Source organism: Pelodiscus sinensis, chromosome 1 (assembly GCF_052426305.1).
Source record: "Pelodiscus sinensis isolate ZL-2025 chromosome 1, ASM5242630v1, whole genome shotgun sequence".
Classification (NCBI taxonomy): domain Eukaryota; kingdom Metazoa; phylum Chordata; order Testudines; family Trionychidae; genus Pelodiscus; species Pelodiscus sinensis.
Genome location: NC_143052.1, coordinates 82149006 through 82174872, shown reverse-complemented (window position 1 = coordinate 82174872; position 25867 = coordinate 82149006). Strand labels below are relative to the sequence as shown.

At 48.4% G+C, this 25867-nt stretch overlaps 1 protein-coding gene across 3 annotated transcripts in view; it reads right to left on the bottom strand.

Moving 5' to 3' along the window:
* Positions 1-15498: 15498 nt before the first annotated feature.
* Positions 15499-25867, bottom strand: part of CRADD (CARD and death domain containing adaptor protein) — a 97519-nt gene continuing 87150 nt past the window's right edge. For all 3 annotated transcript variants that reach the window (XM_089780327.1, XM_006126880.4, XM_006126881.5), the window contains one exon: positions 15499-15864. In XM_089780327.1, the coding sequence (XP_089636453.1) occupies positions 15563-15864 (302 nt within the window). In that variant the 3' untranslated portion in view covers positions 15499-15562. The remainder of the gene's footprint in view (positions 15865-25867) is intronic.

The window sequence follows — 25867 nt, the reverse complement described above, 5'->3', positions numbered from 1 at the left end:
CTCCCTCGGCCGCCAGGCTCATCCCCTTGCCGCAGGCCTAGCGGGCTGGCCGATTGGCTGTCCAAGCGTCCTGGCCCAGCCTGACTCTCTAGCCCTGCCCTAGCTCCAGAGAGCGTCCTGCTCCCTCGGCAGCCAGGCTCACACCCTTGCCGCAGGCCTAGCAGGCTGGCCGATTGGCTGTCCAAGCGTCCTGGCCCAGCCTGACTCTCTAGCCCTGCCCTAGCTCCAGAGAGCGTCCTGCTCCCTCGGCAGCCAGGCTCACACTGACTTGGCTGAAGCAGCCCTGCCCTTTTATAGCCCCCAGCTGGGCCTTAATTGGCCAACGCCGCCCAGCTGGGCTGAACTCCCCGGGCCTGCTCCAGGCTGGGGTTTGGCTCTTAAGGGGCCAGTACAGGGCAGCTGCCCTGTTACACACCCTCCCCCTTAAATATCTCCCGGGGGGGGGGGGTTTCCCTGCTGCCTGCCCTGTTCCACAAGCCCCAGCCCCATCTCGCTATGAGGCGGGGCCACAGTTCCAGGCGTGTCCATATCAAGTCCTCCTCCCGGAGTGAACCCGGGACGGCCCGGCCGGGGCCGAGGGGGGGGGGGGGGGAGGGGGCGCAGGCCCACCCGTCTCACTGCGCCCCGGCCCAGGGACCCTGAGTGCAGCCGCGTCGCTGCAATTGGCTCAGTCCGGGCCTTGCTGGCCGTGGTGGCTCTCCCGCCTGAGCGATCCCTGGGCCCCTTCTTTTCCCCCCCTTCCCGGGTACCTGTACGTCTGAGGGCTCGTCGGGCTGTCGCGCTGTCCCAGTCATCCTAGTGGGGTCCGGGTGGCCCACTCCAGGGGTCCAGGGTTGGGTCCTGCGAGGTCCCGTCGGTGGGTCGGCCGCGGCGTTCCAGCACCCATCGGGGATCTAGCTGGTCCAGCCCATCGGGGTCGTCCTCGGGATCCAGGGGTGCTCCGGCCGCAGGTCTGGGCCAGGTCTCCGTGCCCCAGGCTGGGGCGTTTCGGCCGGCCTCCAGGAACTCAGCTGGGTGCCGCCCAGCCCGGGCCTCCCCGGGCAGGAGTTTGGGGTCTGCCTCCAGCTCCTCCAGCGGCTGGGCCCTGACTGCCCTCTCCCGCCGTCTTCTTATCCTCCCCGCCCCGCCCACTGGGTTCCGGTCAGGTGACGGGGTGGGGTCCGCCTCCGCCCACCCGGGCGTCCTGAGGGGTTCCTCCTCCTCTGGGTCAGTGGGCGGCCAGTCGGCCCTGCTACTTGCCCTCCCCCACAAGTCCAGGTCCCCCACCTCGGGATTGGATCCCGGCTCCTCGGCCAGGCGGGACAATGCATCCGCATTGGCGTTGGCCTTGCCTGCCCTGTGGCGTATGGAGAACACATAGGGTTGAAGGGCTAAATACCACCTCATGAGGCGGCTATTGGTGTCCCGCATAGTGTGTAGCCACTTTAGCGGGGCATGGTCTGTCCATAGTGTAAACTCGCCCCCGAGCAGGTAGTACCTTAGGGCTTCAACCGCCCATTTGATAGCCAGGGCCTCTCTTTCTATTACTGCGTACTGGCGTTCTCGGGGAAAGAGCTTACGGCTAATAAAGACCACCGGGTGTTCTTCTCCATCGACCTCCTGGGAGAGTACGGCGCCCAGTCCCGTGGCGGAGGCATCTGTCTGGAGACAAAATGGTTTATCGAAGTCTGGGCTAAGCAAAACTGGCTCGCTACACAGGGCTTCTTTAAGTTGTTGAAAGGCCGAGTCACACTCTGTGTCCCACCTCACTTTCTGAGGTTTGTCTTTCGTGAGCAGAGAGGTGAGCGGCGCTGCTATGCTAGCAAATTGGGGGACAAATCGGCGGTAATACCCCGCCAGTCCCAGAAATTGTCGGACCTTCCTTTTCGTGGTCGGTATGGGGTAATTTCGGATGGCGTCTACCTTCCCCACCAGGGGCCGGACTAAGCCGCGCCCCAAATGGTAACCTAAATAGGTGGTCTCTTGTGCGCCGATTTTACACTTTTTGGGGTTGGCCGTGAGACCGGCGTCGCGGAGCGTTCGTAGTACTGCCGCCACTTGGTTTATGTGGTCCTCCCAGTCGCGCCCGTAGATGACCACGTCATCCAGGTACGCTGCGGCATATTCCAGATGAGGGGCGAGCAGGCGATCCATCATCCGCTGGAAGGTGGCGGGTGCCCCATGGAGGCCGAACGGCATGCGCACGAAGTGGAAAAGCCCGGACGGGGTGGTGAACGCTGTCTTCTCCTGGGACTCCCGATCCAGCGGGATTTGCCAATAGCCCTTAGTCAGGTCGAGGGTTGTTATGAACTTGGCTTTTCCCAGGCGTTCCAGCAGCTCATCCGTTCGTGGCATCGGATAGGCATCAAACTTCGATATCGCGTTTACCTTTCGAAAGTCAATGCAAAACCTAATGCTTCCGTCCGGCTTAGGGACCAACACGATCGGGCTCCTCCACTCACTTCTGGATCGCTCGATCACTCCCAGCTCCAGCATGGTGCGGACCTCTTGTTCCACGACGTCGCGCATCCGTCGGGGAAGAGGTCGGTTTCCCTCCCGCACGACCTGACCGGGCGGGGTTCGGATGGTGTGCGTTATCGCCGCGGTTTGGCCCGGCCGCGAGGTAAAGGTCCTGGCGAAGGTTTCGACAAGCACCTGGGCTACGCGCCGTTGGTTCGGCGACAGGGTGTCCGCGAGCTGGGGTGTCTCCTCCTCCTGGGCGTCAGGGACCCTAGGGCCTAACCCGGGCTCCGACGGGTAGGGCGCGACCACCATGCCTTCTCGCTCTCGCCAAGGTTTGAGGAGGTTCACATGGTATATTTGTTTTTTCCTTCGCCGGTCCGGCTGATGAACCTCATAGGTGACTGGGCCCACTCGTCGGGAGACCTCATACGGCCCCTGCCAGCGGGCCAGCAATTTTGACTCCTCTGAGGGGAGTAACAGCAGCACCCGATCCCCGGGTTCAAACACTCTTTCCTGGGCTCCCCGGTTATACCCTCGCTCCTGCGTTCGCTGGGCCGCCTGTATGTTCTCTTGAGCCAAGGCCCCCACCTGCGTGAGTCTCTCCTGGAGTCGGAGTACGTACTGCAGAAGCCCGACCGAGGAGGAGGGGGTCCGTTCCCAGGTCTCCCTAATCAGATCGAGGACGCCCCGAGGTCGTCTGCCGTACAGGAGCTCGAAGGGGGAAAATCGAGTGGAGGCCTGCGGCACCTCCCGCACCGCCATCAAGAGCAAGGGGATGAGCTGATCCCAGTGCTTCATGTCCGGTGGGGGGAATCTTCTCAGCATCCCCTTCAGGGTGCGGTTGAACCGCTCTACCAGCCCGTCAGTTTGGGGGTGGTAGACGGAGGTCTGTAGTTTGTGAATACCCAGGAGGTCGCAGACCTGACGCAGCAACCGGGAGGTAAAGTTCGTTCCTTGGTCAGTCAGTAGTTCCCGAGGGAGCCCCACCCAGGCAAAAATCCTCACCAACTCATTCGCGATCGTGCGGGCACGGGTGTTTCGAAGGGGGACGGCCTCAGGGAACCGGGTTGCATAGTCCATGATCGTTAAAATATATCGAAATCCGGCCGCGCTCCGCGGAAAGGGCCCCACTATGTCCAAGGCGACCCTTTCGAAGGGGGTCCCTACCACGGGCAAAGGGACGAGGGGAGCCTTCGGCACCCCGGGGGCTGCGGCGAGCTGGCAGGCTGGACATGACTGACAATAGTCTTTGACCTCTTTGTACACCCCGGGCCAGAAGAAGCGCGCCAAGACTCGGGCCAGGGTCTTCTCATGCCCGAGGTGCCCGGCGGCCGGAAGGTCGTGCGCCAACCTCAGCACGGTTCGTCGATGGACCCGGGGTACCAACAACTGGGCCTCTTCTTCCTGCGTCTGTGGGTTCCGCCCGACCCGGTAGAGCCGGTCGGCTCGTAGCTCAAACCGGGGCCAGTGTGCCGCCCTCTGTGGATCCACCACCGTCCCATCAACACAAGCAAGCTGGACGTAGGCCTCCCGCAGAGTGGGATCCTCCCGCTGGTCACGGGGAAAATCGGCCGAGTCCAGTGCAATCGGCACGTCCTCCGTGTCTGAGCGCCCTGGGTCGGCCGGGCCAGATGCGTCGCGCTGGGTGGGGCCTTCCCGGTCGAGCGACCCCGGCGGTCGGTCTGCCTGGAGTTCCTCTCCCAGGAGTTCCACATGGGGCTCGGTCGGCGCTGGTGAGTCTGTAATGAGAGCTGTAAGACCTGGCCAGTCGCGACCCAGCACCATAGGGTATGGTAGGTGCGGCACCACGCCCACTCGCATCATTCGGGTGACTCCCCGCACACTCAAGGGGAGCCGGACCTGAGGATAGGTCTTCACATCCCCATGGACGCACCGCAGCTGCATCTCCCCCTCGGGCGCCGCGGTGTCAGGCAGTGCATCGGGGCGGATAAGCGTCTGGCTGCATCCCGAGTCAAGGAGGGCAAACACCGTGGGGTCCCCCGTGGGTCCCCGCGGGGTCAGGGATGGGGAGCTAGCCGGTGGAGTTGGGGCGGCCCCCATACCGGCCTGGTCCTGCTCCGCCACCTCCTGAAGAGCCTGGCGGTACTGGGCCTCCAGCTGCTGTACCAGCCTCTGCTGTTGTCGGAGCTGCGCCGCCAATCGTTGGGCTCGCAGCTTCACTGGCGGCGGTCGCCCCTTAGTCAGTCCTTCAGGCATTGTCTCCCCCTCCATGGCCCTCCCGCCCAAGTTCGCCGAGAGGGGAGGAGGGAAACCCCACAAGCTTCTCTCTTTTTGCAGGGTTTTTTTTTTTTTTTTTTTTTTTTTTTTTTGATTAGGGTCCACTGAGGCACACGCGGAGCCCTTACGTCAGGGCCGGGATCGCGTAGCTTCAAATCCCCTCATTCTCCACCATCTGTGAGGGGGTCACTCACCACCGTAGCGGGGGTCCGTCATCTGTCCCCGGAATCAGTTCCTTCCGCCCGCACAGGCCTCCGCTCACGTGGCGTTTCCCCTCTGGAATCTTCTAGTCGCGTTGCTCTCTTCGCCACACTGCCCTCCGGCAGTGCCCAAGTCACTCGCTCTGAGCCCCCCTTCCGGGGGATTGGTGTCTCTCCAGCAGGCCTGTCCGCAGGCCTAGCAGGCTGGCCGGCTGGCCGTCCGAGCGCCCTGGCCCAGCCTAACTCTCTAGCCCGGCCCTAGCTCCAGAGAGCGTCCTGCTCCCTCGGCCGCCAGGCTCATCCCCTTGCCGCAGGCCTAGCGGGCTGGCCGATTGGCTGTCCAAGCGTCCTGGCCCAGCCTGACTCTCTAGCCCTGCCCTAGCTCCAGAGAGCGTCCTGCTCCCTCGGCAGCCAGGCTCACACCCTTGCCACAGGCCTAGCAGGCTGGCCGATTGGCTGTCCAAGCGTCCTGGCCCAGCCTGACTCTCTAGCCCTGCCCTAGCTCCAGAGAGCGTCCTGCTCCCTCGGCAGCCAGGCTCACACTGACTTGGCTGAAGCAGCCCTGCCCTTTTATAGCCCCCAGCTGGGCCTTAATTGGCCAACGCCGCCCAGCTGGGCTGAACTCCCCGGGCCTGCTCCAGGCTGGGGTTTGGCTCTTAAGGGGCCAGTACAGGGCAGCTGCCCTGTTACACTGATCCAACAAACTTCAAGTGCATATCATCATGTGATCAGAGGAAGTATGATCTTCAACGGAGCCCGCTCCCTGCACTTTCTCTTTCTGCAAACAAACACGACATTCCAAATGACAAACATATTCTATATTTAGTAGCTTTCCTTCACTTTTTGTTTATTTTGCGACAAAGTCAGGCCAGAGCGTGGCAAGAGGGTCCTGAAAGTTTGATATATTAGCCATAGAATGTTAATGGCCCTTTTTCCTACAAGCTGAGAAGGGGTTAACTCAGGTCAGTTCCGGGCCCCTGAATCCAATTACGGGCTTCCTTAAGGCTTTTCAAAGCTCTCCTCTGGGGGGGGGGAGGGGGTAGGAGAGCTGCTGCCAGGGCAGTGGCAACAGAGAAATAAGCTGCTTCAGGGTGAGCAGCTTTGCTCCTTCTGGTAAAGGAGACAACTAAACCAGAGTGCCTGCTAGGGGAAGCACTGACAGCCAGGGAAACCAACAGGGCAACATCCGGCCCCAGCGAAGGGGCCACAAAAGGTACCCTCCTTAGTTTTTGTTTATGAAACTGTTTCCTCTGTTTGTTTGCTGGAGGATCACTCCTTAGGCTGCCCCTCAGGCCTACTCTGAAAGTATGACCAGGGGAGCACAGAATGGAGAAGAAAAACCATGTCTGAGTGGGGCTGATTACCCCAGGCCCACCATCGCCAGAGGGCAAAGTGCTAAGATGGTGAGAAAAAAGAGGTGTTGTGCCACAGGCAGCGTCAGGGGTGATTTTGTGGTGAACAGTACCAGGGCAAAGTAAATCAAAATGGAGGATGCAGAGAAGATGCTGGTACAGGCATTGCGGCATAACAAGAGGTGACCAGGGTCCAGATAGCTGCTCAGCAAATGTCAGAAACCAATCAAGTGCTGATGTGCCAGACAGCCTGCCCTGCAGGAGGCGCTAACCTCTCTGAGGCGTGGCCATGATGAGACATGGTCCTAAGGGCAAATAATTAGATACAGAGGATGACAGTGGATGGTGGTGCGGAGGCGTATCTTCTTGCCTTCAAGAGAACGGCCCAATGTAGGGCCACCTGACAGGAGAGGCAAAGAGGGCAACTGCCCTTGGGCCCGGCTATGTAAGAGCCTGGGGCTCTCGGCTGCCACTTGACCTGACCAAAGGATATTAGCAAACCCCTCTGACCAAGGAAGCCAAAGCAAAGGCTACACCAACAGAAGGATTGTACCAGTATACGATCCTCCCTTTTGGATTACATGAGGCTCCCACAACCTTCCAGTGGTTCATGGATAAGCTGTTGTGTCCACATGGCAAGTATGCGGCCGCTTACCTTGATGATGTTATCATACAGAGCCCAGACTGGGAGACGCATCTAGAGGCAGTATTGGATACCCTGAGGAAGGCAGGACTCACTGTGTATCCCTCCAAATGTTCAATAGGGCTAGCAGAAGCCAAATACCTTGGGTACATCATGGGGAGGGGCATAGTGAAGCCCCAACTGAACAAGGTATAGGCAATACAAAGTTGGCCGCAACAGATGTGGAAGAAACAGGTCAGAGCATTCCTGATTATAGTTGGGTATTATAGGTGATTAATCCCAATTTTGCTACCAGAGTGTACCCATTGACAGACCTGATTAAAGCTCGGGGCCCAGAGTGAAATGGACCAGCACAGCAAAAGAAGCTTTTATAGAGGTGAGAACCGCCCTCTGTAGTAACCCAATGCTAGAAGCCCCAGACTAAGAAGGAGTTTACATTGCAAACCAATGCCTCAGAGGTCGGGTTGGGAGCCATGCTTTCTCAAATGGTAGGAAAGGAAGAACACTCAATCCTATTCTTTAGTAGGAACCTCTTGCCCAAAGAACCTTTTTCCTACAAGCTTAGAAGGGGTTAACTCAGGTCAAATCTGAACCCCTGAATCCAATTAAAGGCTGCCTTAGGCCTTTGAAAAGCTCTTCTCTGGGTAGAGCAAGCAGGGGAAGAGAGAGAGAGAGAGAGAGAAGCTGCTGCCAGGCTAGTAGCTGCAGAGAAATAAGCTGCTCCAGAGTGAGTAGCTTTGCTCCTTCCCATAGGGGAGAGAGTCAAACCTGAGTGCTTGCTAGGGGAAGGACTGACGCCAACAGGGAAACACCCTGCCCCAGCAAGGGGGACAGCAAAAGGTAGCCTCCTTTGTCTTTGTTTGAGACTTTCTTTTGTTTGTTTGGTGGAGGATCATTCCTAAGGCTGCCCCTCAGGCCTACCCTGAATTACAACCAAGGGAACTCTAAAGGGTACTCAGCCTATCTGAGTGGAGCTGAATACCCCGGGGCCACTATTGCCAGAGTGGGAAGTGTTACGGCTGGCAATAGAAAGGATGTACCTGGTCACAATTTTTTAAAGTTATAACTGGTAGCCCTTTCCTTTTTTGGTTTTTATTTACCTTAAAGTTAAAAACCGAGCATGGCAAACATCATTTTCCGATTCACCACTTTTATGAAACAAAAACTTATACGTCATTAATATCAAATTATCTGGGAATCCGGACAAAGATATTCTCAAGCCAAAGGGATAGTACTGCACAGGTTACCCAGCAGAGGGTATTACAATGCAATACACTCAATGTTCTTCCCGTTCTCTAAAGAGAGTGCATGAGATGAGTAATGTAATCTCCTTCAGCCTAGAGATTTGGGTGTGACCGGTTGCTCCCTCTGAGATGCCAGTTGATATGCTGAGACACCACTGAACATGGTTCTGCCAGCCTGGGTACCCTTTTATCTTGTCTGGCTAAGTCAGGTTATTAAGCCTCCCTTAGTGCACTCGCAAGCACGGTCACACCCAACTGCAGAATGATGCAGACACTGATATAAAATCTGGGAAAGCTTAGCTTGAGGGACTTTCCTCAACACTCAGGACCCACCTCCCTTGGAGTGCAAACCCAAAATTATATAAAATTTGCTCCCTCCCTCAGTGTGAAAGAAGATATGCATAGCTTCTTCTCTCTCCAGTTAGGGCAGATCTACACTAGGGAGTTATTTCAAAATAAATTATTTTGAAATTATAACTACTGAAACAACAATTTTGAAATAGCACTATTCCTCTTCACAAGCAGGAGTTATTATTTAGAAATAACAAGCCCTTTATTTAGAAATAACAGGCTTGGTAGTGTGCAGCGGCGGATATAGGGCAGGGTGAGCGGGGTGGCTGCCCCAGGCCCCGCACTGCAATAGGCCCCACGTCAAGCCGCCATGTGGGCCCAAATGGCTGCTTGAGCTGCTTGCTCCCGTGCGGCAGCCTGGCTGAGTGGTGCAGAACTCAGCCGAGCGCCACAGCGGGAGGCGAAGGGGGGAGGGGCAGTGCTGTACACAGCCGGGGGGTGGGAGGTGAAGGGTGTGACAGAGGCTCCAGGTCCTGCCCCCTGGCCGTGTACATCACCGCCCTGCCCCCCTTCACCTCCCGCCGTGGCGCTCGGTTGAGTTCTGTGCTGCTCAGCTGGGATGCCGCACAGGGCCCAAATGGCTGTTTAGGCTCCGCAAGTGAGAGGCAGGAGGGGGAGAACTAAGGAGAAGAGAAAGAGAGAGTGAGGCAGGAGGAGAAGAGAGAGTGAGGCAGGGGAGGAGGAGCCGAGAAAGAGAGAGAGTGAGGCAGGAGGAGGAGGAGAAGAGAAAGAGAGAGAGTGAGGCAGGTAGAGGAGGAGAAGAGAAAGAGAGAGAGTGAGGCAGGAGGAGGAGGAGGAGGAGGAGAGAAAGAGAGAGAGTGAGGCAGGAGGAGGAGGAGGAGAAGAGAAAGAGAGAGTGAGGCAGGAGGGGGGAGAAGAGAAAGAGAGAGAGTGAGGCAGGAGAGGAGGAGAAGAGAAAGAGAGAGTGAGGCAGGAGGAGGAGGAGAAGAGAAAGAGAGAGTGAGGCAGGAATAGGAGGAGAAGAGAAAGAGAGAGTGAGGCAGGAGGAGGAGGAGAAGAGAAAGAGAGAGTGAGGCAGGAAGAGGAGGAGAAAAGAAAGAGAGAGTGAGAGGCAGGAGGGGAAGGAGAAAGAGAGAGTGAGGCAGGAAGGGGAGGAGACAAATACAAATGAAAAATTTTAATCATTAATGCAGAATTTTGTTTAAGAATAACTTACAATATAATTAAAATAAAAATTATCCAACTAAATTAAGTTTCTATCAAATTTATCCAATTCACATTGAATATGAAAATAGCCTTCAATTTGCGCATTTGGCACCTTTTTCTATTTTTTCTCCAAAGGGGGGCCCCGCGAAATTGTGTTGTCCTGGGCCCCGCAAAACTCTCATCTTTCCCTGGTAGTGTGGACACTCGCCTTTTTTAGCTTCTAAAAACAGGGCTGGGATCCTATATTGGAAAAAACAACCTCTTTGTATTTGTAAACTTGGATTAAAACAGCTTTTACTAACACATGGGGTTAGAGCATCATAATTTATTACTGAATGGTTTCTGATAAGGCAGAAAATAACAGTACAGTTTATCATGAGTAAGGATACGAGTTTGTCATGGAGGTGACAGATTCCAGGACTTTCTGGGACTTCTTCCAGGACAAGCCTGGAGTAGCTGTCAGCCCTGGGGCCACCAGAACAGCTGCCAGAACACAGCCACTGGCAGCGCTCTGACAAGGCGTTTTTAGTAAAAGTCATGGATGGGTCATGACCTGCCCATGACTTTTACTAAAAATACCTGTGATAGAATCTTAACCTTAATCATGAGGCCAAAATATTTTTGAATCATATGCAGATCCAAATTTGTATGTTATAAAATCATAGAAATGTAGGGCGGAAAGGGACCTTGAGAGGTCATCGAATCTGCCCCGTGCACTGAGGCAGGACCCACTGTACCTAGACCATCCATGGCAGGTGTTTGTCTATATACAGAGCCAATGCTAGAAGCACCACACTGTTACATTACCAGCTGTAAATGAGGCAGAGATACTGGGCCAAGGTACATTTGTGTTACTTGGATTTTGTTCTTCTAAGTAGCTCAGTGGTAGAATGGTCACTGAATTATATAACACCTTCCAAGGGTCAGGATGATTTTAATTGTGTGTTTTGTATTTGGGAATTAAAGATCAGCTTTATATATATATAAAAAAAAAGAAAGGAAGGAGGAAGAGAAAGGTGTCTAAGATCACAGAAGAAAATATAGCAACAGTAAGGCCACCTCCCCAATCCACGCTCTGACAGCAAAATTTTGATTAGCCCTGATGTGACCAAAGGACCAGATTAGCCATATTAGCACAGACTTAGCAGCATTGGGTACTCAAAGATTGCCTGTTGGATGCTTCCCACATTTGCAAGTGGGAAGGGAATGGATAGGAATTGGTGTTGGGGTGGGCTCTATGCCTGCCACGCACCAGCCAGGCAGGCTGGTTAGCTGTGCTGTGAGGAGACATGGAGTAATGCCCAGAAAAGGGGTGTCACAACCAACTTTCCTTCCAGAGCAACAAGGGAGCCCGGGGGGATTTGTGCAAAAGGTGTGTCAAGCCTCACCTGGGGCAGTGCGAGTTATGCATTTGGCCTTTATTCAGGGCAGTCCCTCAGGGCACATTCCAGCCCTTAAAACAAACCAATATCTAGACCACTAGTTTCACTTCTGTGTAGGAGTAATAATAATGATGATTAGAATTCTCTTTATGCCCCATGAAGAAGTGCTACAGATTGTGAACAGCTGAGTTAGAAAACAGCACAAAGCAGATATAAAAATAAAATCAAGTGGTAAAAATACAAAACAAAGGGGTATAGTTACAAAGGACGCCAGTGCTTTTTAGAATAGAAGACCACAGTTAGGGGATGGGAAGGGTCTTTAATAGATTGGGAAGGAAGTGTTAGATTCCAGAAGCAAGTGCTACCTTTTGTTCTGTTACAGCGAAAACTTGGTCACCTGCCAACCTACGGCATTGTGATAAGATCCTTAAAAACAGGTGGTGCACACGTCTAGTTAGTCACAGAAGGAGATTAGAAAGGACAATCACTTTGGTTCTGCTAACAAAAGCTTGCATATACAAGGCACACTGAATTATGTCATGTTAACCAGAAAGCATAAAATTCCTAGAGAAGAGGGTATCATTGTAACATAAATATTTACTGCTGCATCGTATAAATTCTTTATCGTGGTACAGGAAATGCCATGGTAAAGGCAATACCATGATGTCTTCTGATTTTGTAGTGGTGGTCACTCTGCCAAGGAAAAGATTTGCATGACTAGATTAATTTAATTCAAATTGTGCAAAGGGGTGAGAACTGGGGTAGATATATTTATTTAGGGTCCTGTTTAAATGATATTAAAAATACCTAATACTGAAGCTTTAGAAGATGCCCCCACAACTCAGAAATTTTTTTGAAGTCTGAAGGGGCCATTAAAACCATCTAGTCTGTCCTCCTGCATAAACTGGGATATGTTAATATCTGCATAATGACGACCTCCCTGCTTCATAAAAATAATCACATGCAGGAAACAAATTAGTTCAGACAGGAAATAACTCAAGACATGTGAAAAGCCCCCACATCAGCTGTGACTAAGCAAAGACGTAATTAGCCAGAAATTCACCTTTCTAGGAATCTGTTTGCACAATGTCCCTTAATCCTGACACTGCAAATAATGCTCTTTTAAGCCTTGGCTGGGAAACCCTTATGATCTCCGGTACACATGAGGAGGTCCCAATGAGCAGAATGGATCTACTGCTGTAAGAAAACACATAATAACATGAGTAAAGACAGCACAAGCCAGCCGTAAGCATTTTCACTACTATGGCAGTGTAATATCAAAACAATATTTATTACAGCCCACTCTGCATACCACCTACTTAAAGGTCTAGCATACAGCCTGAACATGACTGCAACTACAGCTGTGCAGCGCCTGAATACAACCCATTCCTCGTATATAGCACTGAGTAACTCACAGGGCAATAATCCAGTCTAGACTTTCTTTGGTTGGCTGAATTTCCTGCTGATCTGAAAGGGGGCCTGGCTGATAGCCATAAGACTGCTATCCTCCCTCTATCCACAAAACAAGTACAGCAGGGGCAGAGGCAGTGTATTATCCAGACAATCTTGCCAGAGTGCTCCAAATCTGAAACAGTGAACAGGTGGGTCAGGCTTTGTGCACATTCAAGCCTTTGTCTTCTTGTCTAGTGTGCCAGCAAAGGTGGTGACCACAGTGCCAGTTGCAGGAGTGGGGCTGGGTTACATTGTGGATACTCCGCCACTGAAACCAGGCCTGAAAGTCTCAAACTAATTTCACCCTGGCCACCAATAAACTGCCAAGTGTGTCAGCTTTGGGTCAACATTGACTCGGGTTGAGTTTGAACAATTGACCTCCAGGTGAAAAATCCATAAACCCGTAACCAATCCCCACAGATTTCAGGTCTAGTCCTTCCGAGGAGCTATTCAGAGTCAGAATGTGGAGGTGATATTAACAGCACTGAAAAGAGACTAACCCTCTTTAGGCTCTGTTATTTTGTACTGAATGGCTCTACCCTTCTGCTCTTTTTCTCTAATCAAGCCTTGCGTAGAATTCAACTGGAACATAATGATCCTTGGGGCAGTGAAAGTAGGACCCTTATATCTAAAACACTAACTCTACCCACAGACGACTCTGGCCTTTTGTTACCAGTTATCCATAAAAACTACATTTCAAAGTGCACTAGTAAAAACACCATTCTTCAGTGGGTCCCAAAGGGAACATACCACTGAATTAACCCCAAGTCCATTGAAGTCAATGTGTTTTTTTCCTATTGTCTTCAGTGGGTTTGGGATCACTCTCCAATATTAGAAATGGGCTGTCACTAATAGGTGGTAAATGTATTCACTGATACACCAGGAGCACCCTACATGACCTGTTCATTACCTATCCAGGAACCGCTGAGCTGCAGTATTGTGATCCTTCAAATTTTTGCAAGAACTTTGAAGAGGAATTTATGAAGAATTCTGTCTCTCACTCCAGTGCCAAAGTTAACATGGTTATACCATGTAAATCTCTCCTTATCTAGGAAGTCATATTGAAATATTATGCAAATATTTCTGTTTCACAAACAGGCACTCTGCTGGAGATTAATTCAGATTAAAAAGACTCTGTAGCCAGATATAGTTTCTATTACTTTTACCAAGTGGCAGAAAGACATCTTTGAATTTTCCATAGTGAAATCCGGACAAATTAGTTGAACATGCATGATAAATCATGATCTCTGAGGGACTGCCTTTTGAGTGCTATGTTATGCAATGTATTAAGAATATCCTTCTCTTTTTGAAAATATGGAAACTTATAAATAGATTAACACTCAAATATTGTTTTTCTTTCCACTAGATAACATTGGCAACTCATCTGCATGCAGAATCTCATCAGTATTTCTTTTTATATTCTTTGGAAAATTGTTTGTTTATTTTTCTAACCTTTTGAAAATGTTTTATCCCATGGATCAATGGGTTGTCATAACAAATGACTCAGGATGGAAAATTCTCCTGGTTTATCTAGGGGCAGGCAGCTCACACACTGAGGATTTCTATTTTAATGTACATCTCCAAATGTTCAAAATAATCTGAAGTCTCACAGGCATCACTGTGACCTGGGAATGAATGAATGAATAAATAAATAAATAATGCAAAATGTAGTGTGTGTGGCTGATCAGGATTTTCACTGGAAGGGATCTCTCATCATATTAAGGAAGTCAGACTAAGAGAAAATACTTGTTGCTCTTTGCTTAAATTATATCCAGGAGCCCAATCTCTGCCTATCTGCCCTGCTATTAAAAAGAGCATAGCAGTGAAATAATTTGGGTCATTTAAAACTGTTACTGCATTCTGAGACCCATTCTTCCAATATACTGGTAATATCTGAAGGGCTCTCTTCCACTCTCAGGGCAGAAACTTAATTTTAAAAATACCTTGAAAGTTTGGATTCTGCAGAAATGGCTGTAGATGCTACATCCAGGAGATACTAGCATGGCAAACTACCAAGTACTGGCTCAGTACAAACACATGCTCAGAACTCAAGAGGGTGTATCTTCATGGCAGGGTTAGCCTTGGCTTTTATCCTGGTGTTGCCCCTGCTACTCCTTTCAACCAGGCACAAAAATCTCTCAGGTGAATTAAGTGGTGCTTTCGGTCCTAGACGTGAGGCCTGGTTTGGAGGTAGGGTTTAGAGTTCAGGTTTTACTTTCACGGAGCAGGTAACCGGCCCTCTTTGCAGCAAGGACACAGGATAAATCACTTGACTGTTGATGGTCATCCAGTGCCTTCCCAAAAATCCCCCCTTGCTCAGAAGGATAGACGAGTTCTCCCACCACTCATTGGGACAGAATCATGGAGAGGCTTGGTTTAGAGCAGGGCTACTCAACTTTGGAAGCCCTGGGGAGCCACAGTGATACTCACAGCACATGCCAACTTAAGTGTGGTTATATATACATGCAAATAGCTTCTGTCACACTGATGGGCATGAATACAAAGATTAAGCCTTAAGCTATTGCACCGGACCCAAACGTGGCCAGTGTGAGCCAATCAGCCCCTCTCATGCTCTGCCCACAAGGCTAAGCCGTCAGCACTTCCCACAATCCCCCAGCGCTCCCAGCCCCTCCTCCTTGGGGGATAGAAACGCCAACACCCTATACCTGTCTGTTCCAGCCAGTCTGCCCACTTGCGTCTTTCAATGCTCACCCCACCTGGGAGATGCCTCGCCATTGTGGAGCATGTTCCCAATGGAGGCCCTGTTCAAAGATCCCACCTGCGGGACACATGTTGAGCCCTGTGTAAACCCAAACCCGGAGCAGTTTGGAAGAAGTGAAGAAAAATAAAAGTAATTTCTTAAAGCCTGTTAAAAATAATCTGGCATGCATGTATTTGTAACAGATGTCAAAACCACCCACAGAAATCTGAAAGCTACAAAGAAGCACAGAGTAATAAAATTACCAAGCCACTTATCTGTCATTCCTTCGATTTCTAACTGAGAGACATCAGAACTCTGATAAGTGATTCAGTGAATTAAATTTATTTAATTTAGCAAAAAACTCAAGAGCTTCCAATCAGTAACAAGACTTTACTCAAGCATATGTTGGATCACAGAAGGGTCCACTTCTCCGGCCTTCAGACCAGTGTGCAGACTTTGGATTGTTGCTTTGTTTCCAAGACGCTGTCTCCAAAGGACAAATGCAGCCACAATCTGAGACTGCACGTTGTGAGGGTGATTGACTTTGCATTTGTAGATGTCACTCTGCGACAAACCCAAGTACAGTACAATATGCTCCCACTCAGGCCCCAGACTCTGGGCAAGTTTGTTAATTTGCTGGTCTGTTGGTGAGTTCTTCAAAATGCCTGCTGGAATTCCAGTTAGCCCCGTATCTGGAGAAAAGAAAAAAACATCCAAACATCAGTAAAGGGGCAGGTTACTGCAGCTTGAAGCTTCAGCAAAAGAACTAAGTTTATCTTTTGAGACTGAATTAATTTAGAAAACAAAACACATATAAACCAGAAGGATTCATCGCCTCCCACCCCCAAAAAGTAAAAACTTTGTTACATGACTCTTGAGATACAGGAAAATAAAAATCCTAGATACTGTGCTATTACTCGAGGTATGTTTACACAGCCTGCGGAAGCTAGCCTCCCAGTCTTGTCTGAGGGTATGTCCTCACTTGCCCTCTAGTTCGAACTAGGGAGGCAAATGAAGCATACCGAAGTTGCAAATCAAGCGCGGGATTTAAATATCCCGCACTTCATTCGCATATTTGCGGCCGGTCGCCATTTTAAAATGCAGGTCGCCTGATTTAACTTGCCGCATTTAGACGCAGTAGTCCAATTTAAAACTCTTCCCTCGAATTAACTGTTACTAGTTAATTCGAGGGAAGGGTTTTAAATCGGACTATTGCGTCTACACGCGGCAAGTTAAATCGGGCAACCGGCATTTTAAAATGGCGACCGGCCGTGAATATGCTAATCAAGCGCGGGATATTTAAATCCTGTGCTTGATTTGCAACTTCGGTATGCTTCATTTGCCTCCCTAGTTCGAACTAGAGGGCAAGTGTAGACATATCCTGACTGATTTAGACTAGCAGGGCTCACACTAGATGCTGGAGCTAGAGGTGCTGGGGGAGTGGTTCCTGTTAAATAGAAGGTTTGGAGTTTGGTTTAATGGCTCTCAGTGCCTCACTATACACCTTGTTCAAAAAAGAGCTGTGTACACAACTCTTTGAAACTGGCTTGGATTGGCGCTCCAGCTCTGAAGTCTCCTCTATCCCTACCTAGGCTTCAGAGCCTGAGTTGCAACTTCAGTGTTAACACATTTAGTTTCAGTGCCAGAGCAAATCCTGCTAGCCCAAGTCTGTCTACCAGGCTGGAGGGTTGCTGCCACAGGCTGGCATACCCTCAGAGCCAAGATTTTCAAAACCAACTAGTGATATTGAGTGCCAAACTGAGTTTCCCCGAAAAGAGCAGATTTTCCAAGAGTGAGTGGTCAGCACTTTCAGAAAAGCAGGTCCCTCAGGTGTCAACCTGGGCACTCAGAATCACCAGTCCCTTTTGAAAACTTTATCCTGAATTTATGTCATAGTTGCTAAGGACAGAAGGGACCATTTTGGTCACCTGGACTCGCTTTCTGAACAGGCTATAAAATTTCACCCAGTAACTGTAGCAAGCTTACAATTCCTGGTTTAACCACAGTATATTTTTTAGAAAAACATCCACTCTTAAAGACTTCCAGGTATGAAGAACCCACCACATTCCTAGAAAGCTCATTCCAATAGTTAATTAACATCACTGTTAAAAATTTGTGCTTTATTTTTAGTCTAAATTTGTCTAGCCTCAGCTTCCAGGCAGGATCTTGTGTCTTTGCCTGTTATATGAAAGAGCCATCTGCTAGCAGAAATCTCCCCCTCATAGAGTTACATGGGATATGTCTGCACAGCACAGCTATTTTGGGATACTGGAAGTATCTCAAAATAGCTACCTCACATCTACACAAGCCGCCTGTTATTTTGAAATATTTTTTGAAATAACAGGTGCACTATTTCACCATCTGGTAAATCTCTTTGCACGAGGGATAAAGAATGGATTGAAATAGCACATTATTTCAAAATCTGGTACTGTGCAGATGTGCCAAATTTCAAAATAATTTCAAAATAAGATACACAACTTGCTCAGTGCAATTTGTGTATCTTATTTGGAGATTAGGGTGCTGTGTAGATGCACCCTTATAGATCCTGATCATCCCTTAACCATCCTTTTGTAAGTGAAATACATTGAGCTTCTTTTGTCTTATAGGGTAAGTCTAGACTACAGGCTTTTGTTGACAGAGGCTTTGTCGACAGATACTGTCGACAAAGCTTCTGTCAACAAAGAGCGTCTAGACTACATCCAGTTCTGTCGACAAAGCAAGCTGCGTGTAGATGCAAAGGACAGTGTAGATGCAGTGTAGATGAGAGTGTAGATGCAAAGGACAGTATAGATGCAATAACGCCTTCTGTCGACAGAACTCTGTTTACAAAAGGTGTTATTCCTCATAGAATGAGGTATACCGCCGTCGACAAAACTGCCAAGTTCTGTTGACGTTATGTCGACGGAACTTGGCGGTAGTGTAGACGCAGGTATAGTTTTGTTGACAAAAGGCCACTTTTGTCAACAAAACCCTGTAGTCTAGACGCACCCATAATGAGCTGTGCTCAAATCATTCTTGTAGCTCATTTCTGATCTCTTTCCAATTTGTCAGCCTCCTTTTTTAAGGGTGGCCATGATGAATAGACACAGTACTGCAGTAATGGTCTCACTAAGGCTTTATATGGTAGTAGTGAAATCTCCATATGACTTCTTATTCCCCTCTTTATAAGTCCAATGATTATACTGCATTGTCCACAAGGACCCCATAGCTTTTAATGTGAGTCTGCTTATCAAAATATAGTCCCCTACTCTATGAATCTGATCTATATCCAGTGATACCTTTCATGCATTTAGTTGTATGGGTTGAACCTCCCAAATCTGGGACTCTCTGGTCCGGCAACATATTTGATCCAGCAGAGCCAGGGATGTTACTGGACCAAAGAGCCCCAGAGGTGAGGAGCGGGAGCCAGTTAGGAGTATGCAGGGCTGGGGAGCCCTGACTGGGACAGCACTGGCAGGGCTATGTGAGACTGGGGAGCCCCAATCCAGCTAGGGAACCCCGGCATCAGCAGGGCCAAGTGGAGGTGAGGAGCCCCCCAATCCGTATCCAGAGAACCTCTGGCATCAGTGGGACCAGATAGCAAATGGGGAGCCTGTGCCCTGGACATGAACCCCTGGTGTCAGCTGGCAAATGGGGAACCCCGACCTGGCTGGGGAACCCCCTGCAGCAAAGGGGCCAGGCAGTGGCCCCAGGCCGGGGAAGCCCTGGCAGAAACAAGACTGACCCAGCAGTGGGGCTGGTAGCATCTGAGCAGGACTGGCAGCAGCTGGGTGGCTCCAGCAGGGGAACCTTAGGGAACACCAGCAGCAGTGGGGCTGGCAGTAGCCAGGGGGCCCTGGCTAGAATCCCGGGGATCTCTGGTGGCAGCAAGTGGGCAGCAGGGTGGGAGCCCCAGACTTGGGAGCCCAGCAGTGGGGCAGTCAGCAGAGGAGCATTGACCACCCCAGTCTGGCAAATTCCCTGCTTTGGGACTGCTCAAGTCCCGGAGGTGTCAGACCAGGGAGGTCCAACCTGTATTAAAATGCATGTACTTCAAATAAGCCTAGCTTACCATGGAATCTAATTTTTTTCTGTAGAACTGATCAGTCCTTATCATTAGGTACCACTCCACCAATTTTTTTTTTTGTCATCTGCAAAATTTGCCAGCAATGATTTTATAATTTTTTACTAGATCATTCAGAGATATGGAATAACAGTAGGTCATAAAAAGATTTCTGTGGGATCTCACTAGAAAGCTTCCCAGTGGATGGTAATTCCCCAATCACTTTTTGAGATCTAGCAGTTAGTCATTTTTTAGTCAATTTAATTAACAATGTCACTTCTCCACTTCTGCCAGTATAATCCCAACCTCCAACTCCCTACTTCAATCTGCTATTTGGCCTCTCCTTATTCACAACTTCCTTCCCAATACAAATGATTTCCCATAATCCCTCTGTTCATCTGGCCTTTACTCAAATCTCTTCAATGAAATTTCTTCCAGTGCAATGGTCCCAAACCAATTCTTTTCACTAGCTCCTGAATTTTGTCCAACCACCCATGTGCTTCCCTACAAATCCACATATTTATTGCTCACCTCAAAACATACCAATGCACAGTTATAATTTACTACCAGAGTCACAAATTACAGTATCACTAAAGTACTTCCATTCATGCAGCTATCTGAGAAAGTGCAGAGGCTGCCACAGTTAAGAGTGTTTAAAATGTTAGAGGCATTGAATGTAAAATCTCCTGTTAACCTGTGGTGCCTTGAGTACTCCTTATTGTAATTTCAAGGAAACTGAAAAGAATATTTTACTTCTGTTCAGAGACAGTCTTTGGCCTGTAAAGTCACAACTGATACAAGTTAGACTGGAAATTATGCGATTACAGAAATAGTATTGTAAACATGTCTATGAAATGTATTCATCCTTAGATACTAACAGTCCCTTGAGATTACATCCTGGTGCTACAGGCCAATGAATTTTGTCCTCTACATTTGTTGCCTGGGGGACTGCATAAAAATGGAAGATAAATACCTCCCTAGAGAATGCTAATTATAGCCTACTGATCTCAATGATGAATAAGCACCCTGCTCTCTGCAGAAGACCTGCTTTGAGAAATCTAATTCATAGCTACAATATCATGCTTACAGTCTCCATCCATTTAACACAGTTACAACAGCGAAAATGCAGCACTCCCTTTGCATTTTGAAAAGTATATGTTTGCATAAAATATCCAGGGCCTGCAGATCGTTTGGGTCATTCGAGAGTGATGTACAGTGTCAAGAGCTATTTTGAATAGAAGACATAGTTACTGCCTGAAAAAATTATAGGCTTTTTTAATCATTAGTTTCCAGGCTGATAGGAGAGCCCGGGGGGCTTGGATGGTTAACAGAGGACTCACAATGCGTTACACTGCCTAGTTCACCAGTGCAAACCCAGCTCAAGTCAGTTCTGAACAGTATGAGCCTCCAGATGGCCACAGTGGCTTATGGGAAATGAGTTGGTGGTTTTAGTCCAGATCGCAGTGGACGTAAATTCAAATGGGTTTGCAAAAGTGGATTACTTTGATGCAGTGAAGTTAATCAATGTCTTTCAACTGGCTTCAGTAAGCTTTGGATCATGCTTTTTGTTAGCATTCTCAGCAAAGGGATTGAGATAACATGGGTAAGAAAATTGAACTACCCTCTCATCTGTGGAAGTGGGCTCTTCAAAAAAAGGGTTGAGAAAACATTGGTAGGGCTGTCTGTACTGCCACTTCCCAGCTCTGTAGGTAATCGGAGGCCTTTTGTCTTCAGCACTGTTACTCTGAATCCTCCATGAATAAAGGTACATCTAGACTACATGCCTCTGTCGCCACAGGCATGTAGATTAGGCTACCAGGCATAGGAAAATGAAGCAGCGATTTAAATAATCGCCGCTTCATTTAAATTTACAAGGCTGCCGCGCTGAGCCGATCAGCTGTTTGTCGGCTCAGCGCAGTAGTCTGGACGCGCGGGTGCCGACATCAAAGGCATTTGTCGACCACCCAGGTAAACCTCATCCCGGGAGGCATACCTGGGTGGTCGACAAATGCCTTTGATGTCGACACCCGCGCGTCCAGACTACCGCGCTGAGCCGACAAACAGCTGATTGGCTCAGCGTGGCAGCCTTGTAATTTTAAATGAAGCGGCGATTATTTAAATCGCCACTTCATTTTCCTATGCCTGGTAGCCTAATCTACATGCCACTGGCGACAGAGGCATGTAGTCTAGATGTACTCTAAATGTTTAACTAAAATTAAAATTAAAAAGATATGGGACAGTTTGGCTATAGTTATATCATATTGTGGCCGATAAAAGCTCATGGTAATTCAGTTATTATTCTACTTAGCTACTAAATATAAAACAACGGCTGCTCCCCTTCCCACCCACCAAGAACTGTTATCTGCTACCCTGCTATGATCTTTGCTCTCATACCAAACTGTTTATATTTTCTGTGCACTAGCAATAAGATGATTTTATGCTGATGATATTGAAAGGTGATCAAGCAGGGAAGCCTGACAAAATCATGTCCTTCCATTCTCAAATATTAAGCAGGTTTTACTACATCTATGTAGTCACTCAGGGTACAGCTAGACTACACATTTTTGTCAGTGAAAGGTACGCAAAATGCTCATCGCATTTTGTGTACCTTTTTCCAGTTCTTTTGTCGGAAGAGGCTTTTCTGACATTTGGCCCATTTAGACCGGGTCAAATGTTGGAAAAAAACCCTCTTTCAGAAGCCCCCTTCTTCCTTGTAGAACGAGGAATACAGGGGCTTCCGAAAGAGGACATATGCTCTTCTGCAAAAAAAAAAAAAAAAAAAAAAAAGCAGAAGAGCAAATGTGTTCCCAGGATGTGGCAGAGTTTTTTCAGGATAATAGAGATATCCCGAAACCTCCTCCCCTGCAATCTAGCCATACCCTCAGGGAACCTTTGGTGCCAATTAGCAGAAAGCACAGAGATTAAATAGGGTTTTACAGGGATCCCCTGGGTGTATCTGCATACTAGTTCATCAAAGGGTGGTATCAAATATCTCTACTGAAAGCCAGTAGCCCACTGGTTGTCATAACCATTGCAAAATGTATATAGGGATAATATTTAAAGAGTTGTGTATCTACATTGCAAATTATGTTCTTAAGGTCTTAGAGTAAGGCACATCACTAAGAGATAACATACCTTGGGTAGTGATAGAAATGTAGCCGTGTTAGTCTGGGGTAGCTGAAGCAAAATGCAGGACAATGTAGCACTTTAAAGACTAACAAGATGGTTTATTAGATGATGAGCTTTCGTGGGACAGACCCACTTCCTCAGATCAAATAGTGGAAGAAAGTAGTCACAACCATATATACCAAAGGATACAATTAAAAAAATGAACAAATATGAAAAGGACAAATCACATTGCAGAACAGGAGGGGGATGCAGGGGGGGGGGGGAGGAAGGAAGGTAAGTGTCTGTGAATTGATGATATTAGAGGTAGGGAGAGTGGGATGTTTGTGAGTTAATGGTATTAGAGGTGATAATTGGGGAAACTATCTTGGTAATGGGTGAGATAGTTCAAGTGTTTGTTGAGTCCTTTTTGGAAAGTGTTGAATTTTAACATGAATGACAGTTCAGAGGATTCCCTTTCAAGTGCAGATCTAAAAGGTCTTTGTAGCAGAATGCAGGTGGTTAAGTCATTGAGGGTATGTCTACACTACCCCGCTAGTTCGAACTAGCGGGGTAATGTATGCATACCGAACTTGCTAATGAAGCCTGGGATTTGAATTTCCCGGGCTTCATTAGCATAAAGCCGGCGCCGCCATTTTTAAAAGCCAGCTAATGCGAACCCCGTGCCACGCGGCTACACGCGGCACGGGCTAGATAGTTCGAACTACGTAGCCATTCCGAACTATCTGTACTCCTCGGTGCCGGCTTTATGCTAATGAAGCCCAGGAAATTCAAATCCCGGGCTTCATTAGCAAGTTCGGTATGCATACATTACCCCGCTAGTTCGAACTAGCGGGGTAGTGTAGACATACCCAGAAAGAGTGTCCTTTCTGGTTAAAATGGCAAGAAACTTTTTTTTCTTTGTGATCTTGTCTGATATCTGTTTTGTGGGCATTAATCCTTTGGCAAAGTGTCTGAGATGTTTGTCCAATGTACATAGCAGACGGACACTTTCGGCACATGATAGCATAGATTATATTTCTGGATGCGCAGGAATATGTGTTCTTGATCTTATAACTCACTTGGTTAGGCCCAATAATGGTATCAGCAGAATGAATATGTGGACAAAGCTGGCAACGGGGTTTGTTGCAAGGGAAGGTACCAGGGTTGGTATTAGTGTGGTATGTCCTGTGGTGGTTGGTAAGAATCATCTTGAGGTTAGGTGGTTGTCTATAGGAGACTATGGGTCTGTCTCCCAGAGCCTCTTTGAGTATGGTATCCTGTTCCAGTATAGGCTGTAGTTTATTGATAATGTGTTGGACAGGTTTAAGTTGGGGGTTGTAGGTGATGACAAGTGGTGTTCTATTGTTGGTTTTCTTGGGTCTGTCTTGAAGTAGATGGTTTCTAGGTATTCGTCTGGCTCTTTCAATTTGCTTTTTTATTTCTCTGGATGGGTAGTTGAGGTTTATAAATGCTTGGTAGAGATCCTGAAGCTTCTGGTCTCTGTCAGTGGGATTAGAGCAGATGCGGTTGTATCGAAGGGCTCGGCTATAGACGATGGATCGTGTGGTGTGTTCTGGATGGGAGCTGGAAGCATGTAGGTAACTGTATGAGTCGGTGGGTTTTCTGTAGAGAGTGGTGTCTAATTTTCCATTGTTGATTTGTACTGTGGTGTCCAGGAAGTGGATCTCTCGTGTAGAATGGTCCAGGCTGAGGTTGATGGTGGGGTGTAGGTTGTTGAAATCTCTGTGGAATATCTCCAGTGTTTCTTGGCCATGCGTCCAGATCATAAAGATGTCATCGATGTACCGTAGGTAGAGGAGGGGTGAAAGGGGACGGGAGTTAAGGAAACGTTGTTCTAGGTCAGCCATAAAGATGTTAGCATACTGTGGGGCCATGCGTGTACCCATGGCTGTGCCGTTGATCTGGAGGTATAAGTTGTTCTCAAACTGGAAATAATTGTGGGTGAGAACAAAGTTACATAGGTCTGCTATCAGGTTGGCAGTAGTGTCCTCTGGGATAGTGTTTCTAATTGCTTGTAATCCGTCTTCATGTGGGATGTTGGTATATAGAGCTTCTACATCCATGGTGGCAAGGATGGTATTATTGGGGAGGTTATCGATGTTTTGTAGTTTCCTTAGGAAGTCAGTAGTGTCTCGGAGTATATGCCTTGGGTATATGCCTTTCAGGTGGGAAATCACAGACACTTATATCCCTGTCTGATCATTTGTGTATTGTCTGTCTCACACTGGAGGCCTATTCAGGTGTCAGTCAAAAGGCTACAATATCTACAAAAGAGAAAATTTATAGGAAGAAGCAAATACAGCAGACAGAGTAGGACTGGTTCATTGGGGGGGAAAGAGGAGCAGGGGGCAACAAAACTCAGTGGGCCAGCCTTCTCCTAGGAGACAAGTTGATAGCATGTCTGCCTCATGAAAGGAGGATTATAACCAAGCCTGCTTGTAAAACGCTGCAAGAATTTTGCGTGAGCATCGCTCTAAAACACAAGAACATTTTGGTAATTAAATCTAAGTTTTAGGAAGAGCATTAAAATTTTATTTTATATGCTACCATTTCTTTTCACTGCTTCTACTTGCTACTACTTATGTTTCTGGGTTTTGTTAAATAAACATATACTTAATTTCATTATAAACATAGCTAATTGCTGGGCATTAAGCAAAGCTGTGATCCAACGTAGAACTGGTAAGCTGGGATGTACCATTTCTTTAGAAGCCGTGAATCTGTGTATACTCCAAGTGTCCAGCAGATGAGGGGGCTGGACACTCCAGGGAGATTGGCGTAAGGATGTTAAGGACTAGTTGACTATTTGATAAGCAAATGCTTATCAGATAGACAGTCATATCAGGTAGAGGCAGCAAAGGAGGGGGAAGAAGGGGTACTTCAAAGTGGCAGCACGGCACAGCTGATCCCTGGCTCAGCAGTGCGGCACTGCCCTCTTTGAAACGCTGAGGCAGCATTTCAAGGTGGCAGTGCCGTGTGGAGCCTGGGTTCATCTCCAGAGGTGTGGCCAATGGGAGTCAGGGGGTGTGGCCAATGGGGGTCAGGGGCATGGCTAATGGGGGGTCAAAGTACATTTTAAAAAAATTCTCCGGGTGCACACCCTAATGAAATGTGCTGCGCATGCCTATGTTATTGCTCCTGCTGAAGAGTAAGAGTAGGACCTGCAAAACCCTAGAGGCAAGTGTTTGAATTTCTGGTGGCTGGTGAAATTGGGAAGCTGACTCACAGCAGGTACAGATGAGGTTTCCTCATTCTAAGGGGCAGATGCAGTAGTGAGGTCGAAACCTCCCAACTCTGGGTATCCCTGGGAAGCATCACACTAATATCTTGCCTTCAGACATGTTATCAGTCCTTTAACATACAAACTAAAATTAATAAAATAATAACAACCACCACCCATCTAGGAAATCTTTTTATCTTCCATTTAATCCAGCATAGATGTACCTGTTTCTGAGATGTTAGCCAGATGTTACATTCAATACAAACCATTGTTATTTTAGTCACTTTCTATACTCTGTGTTTATTCT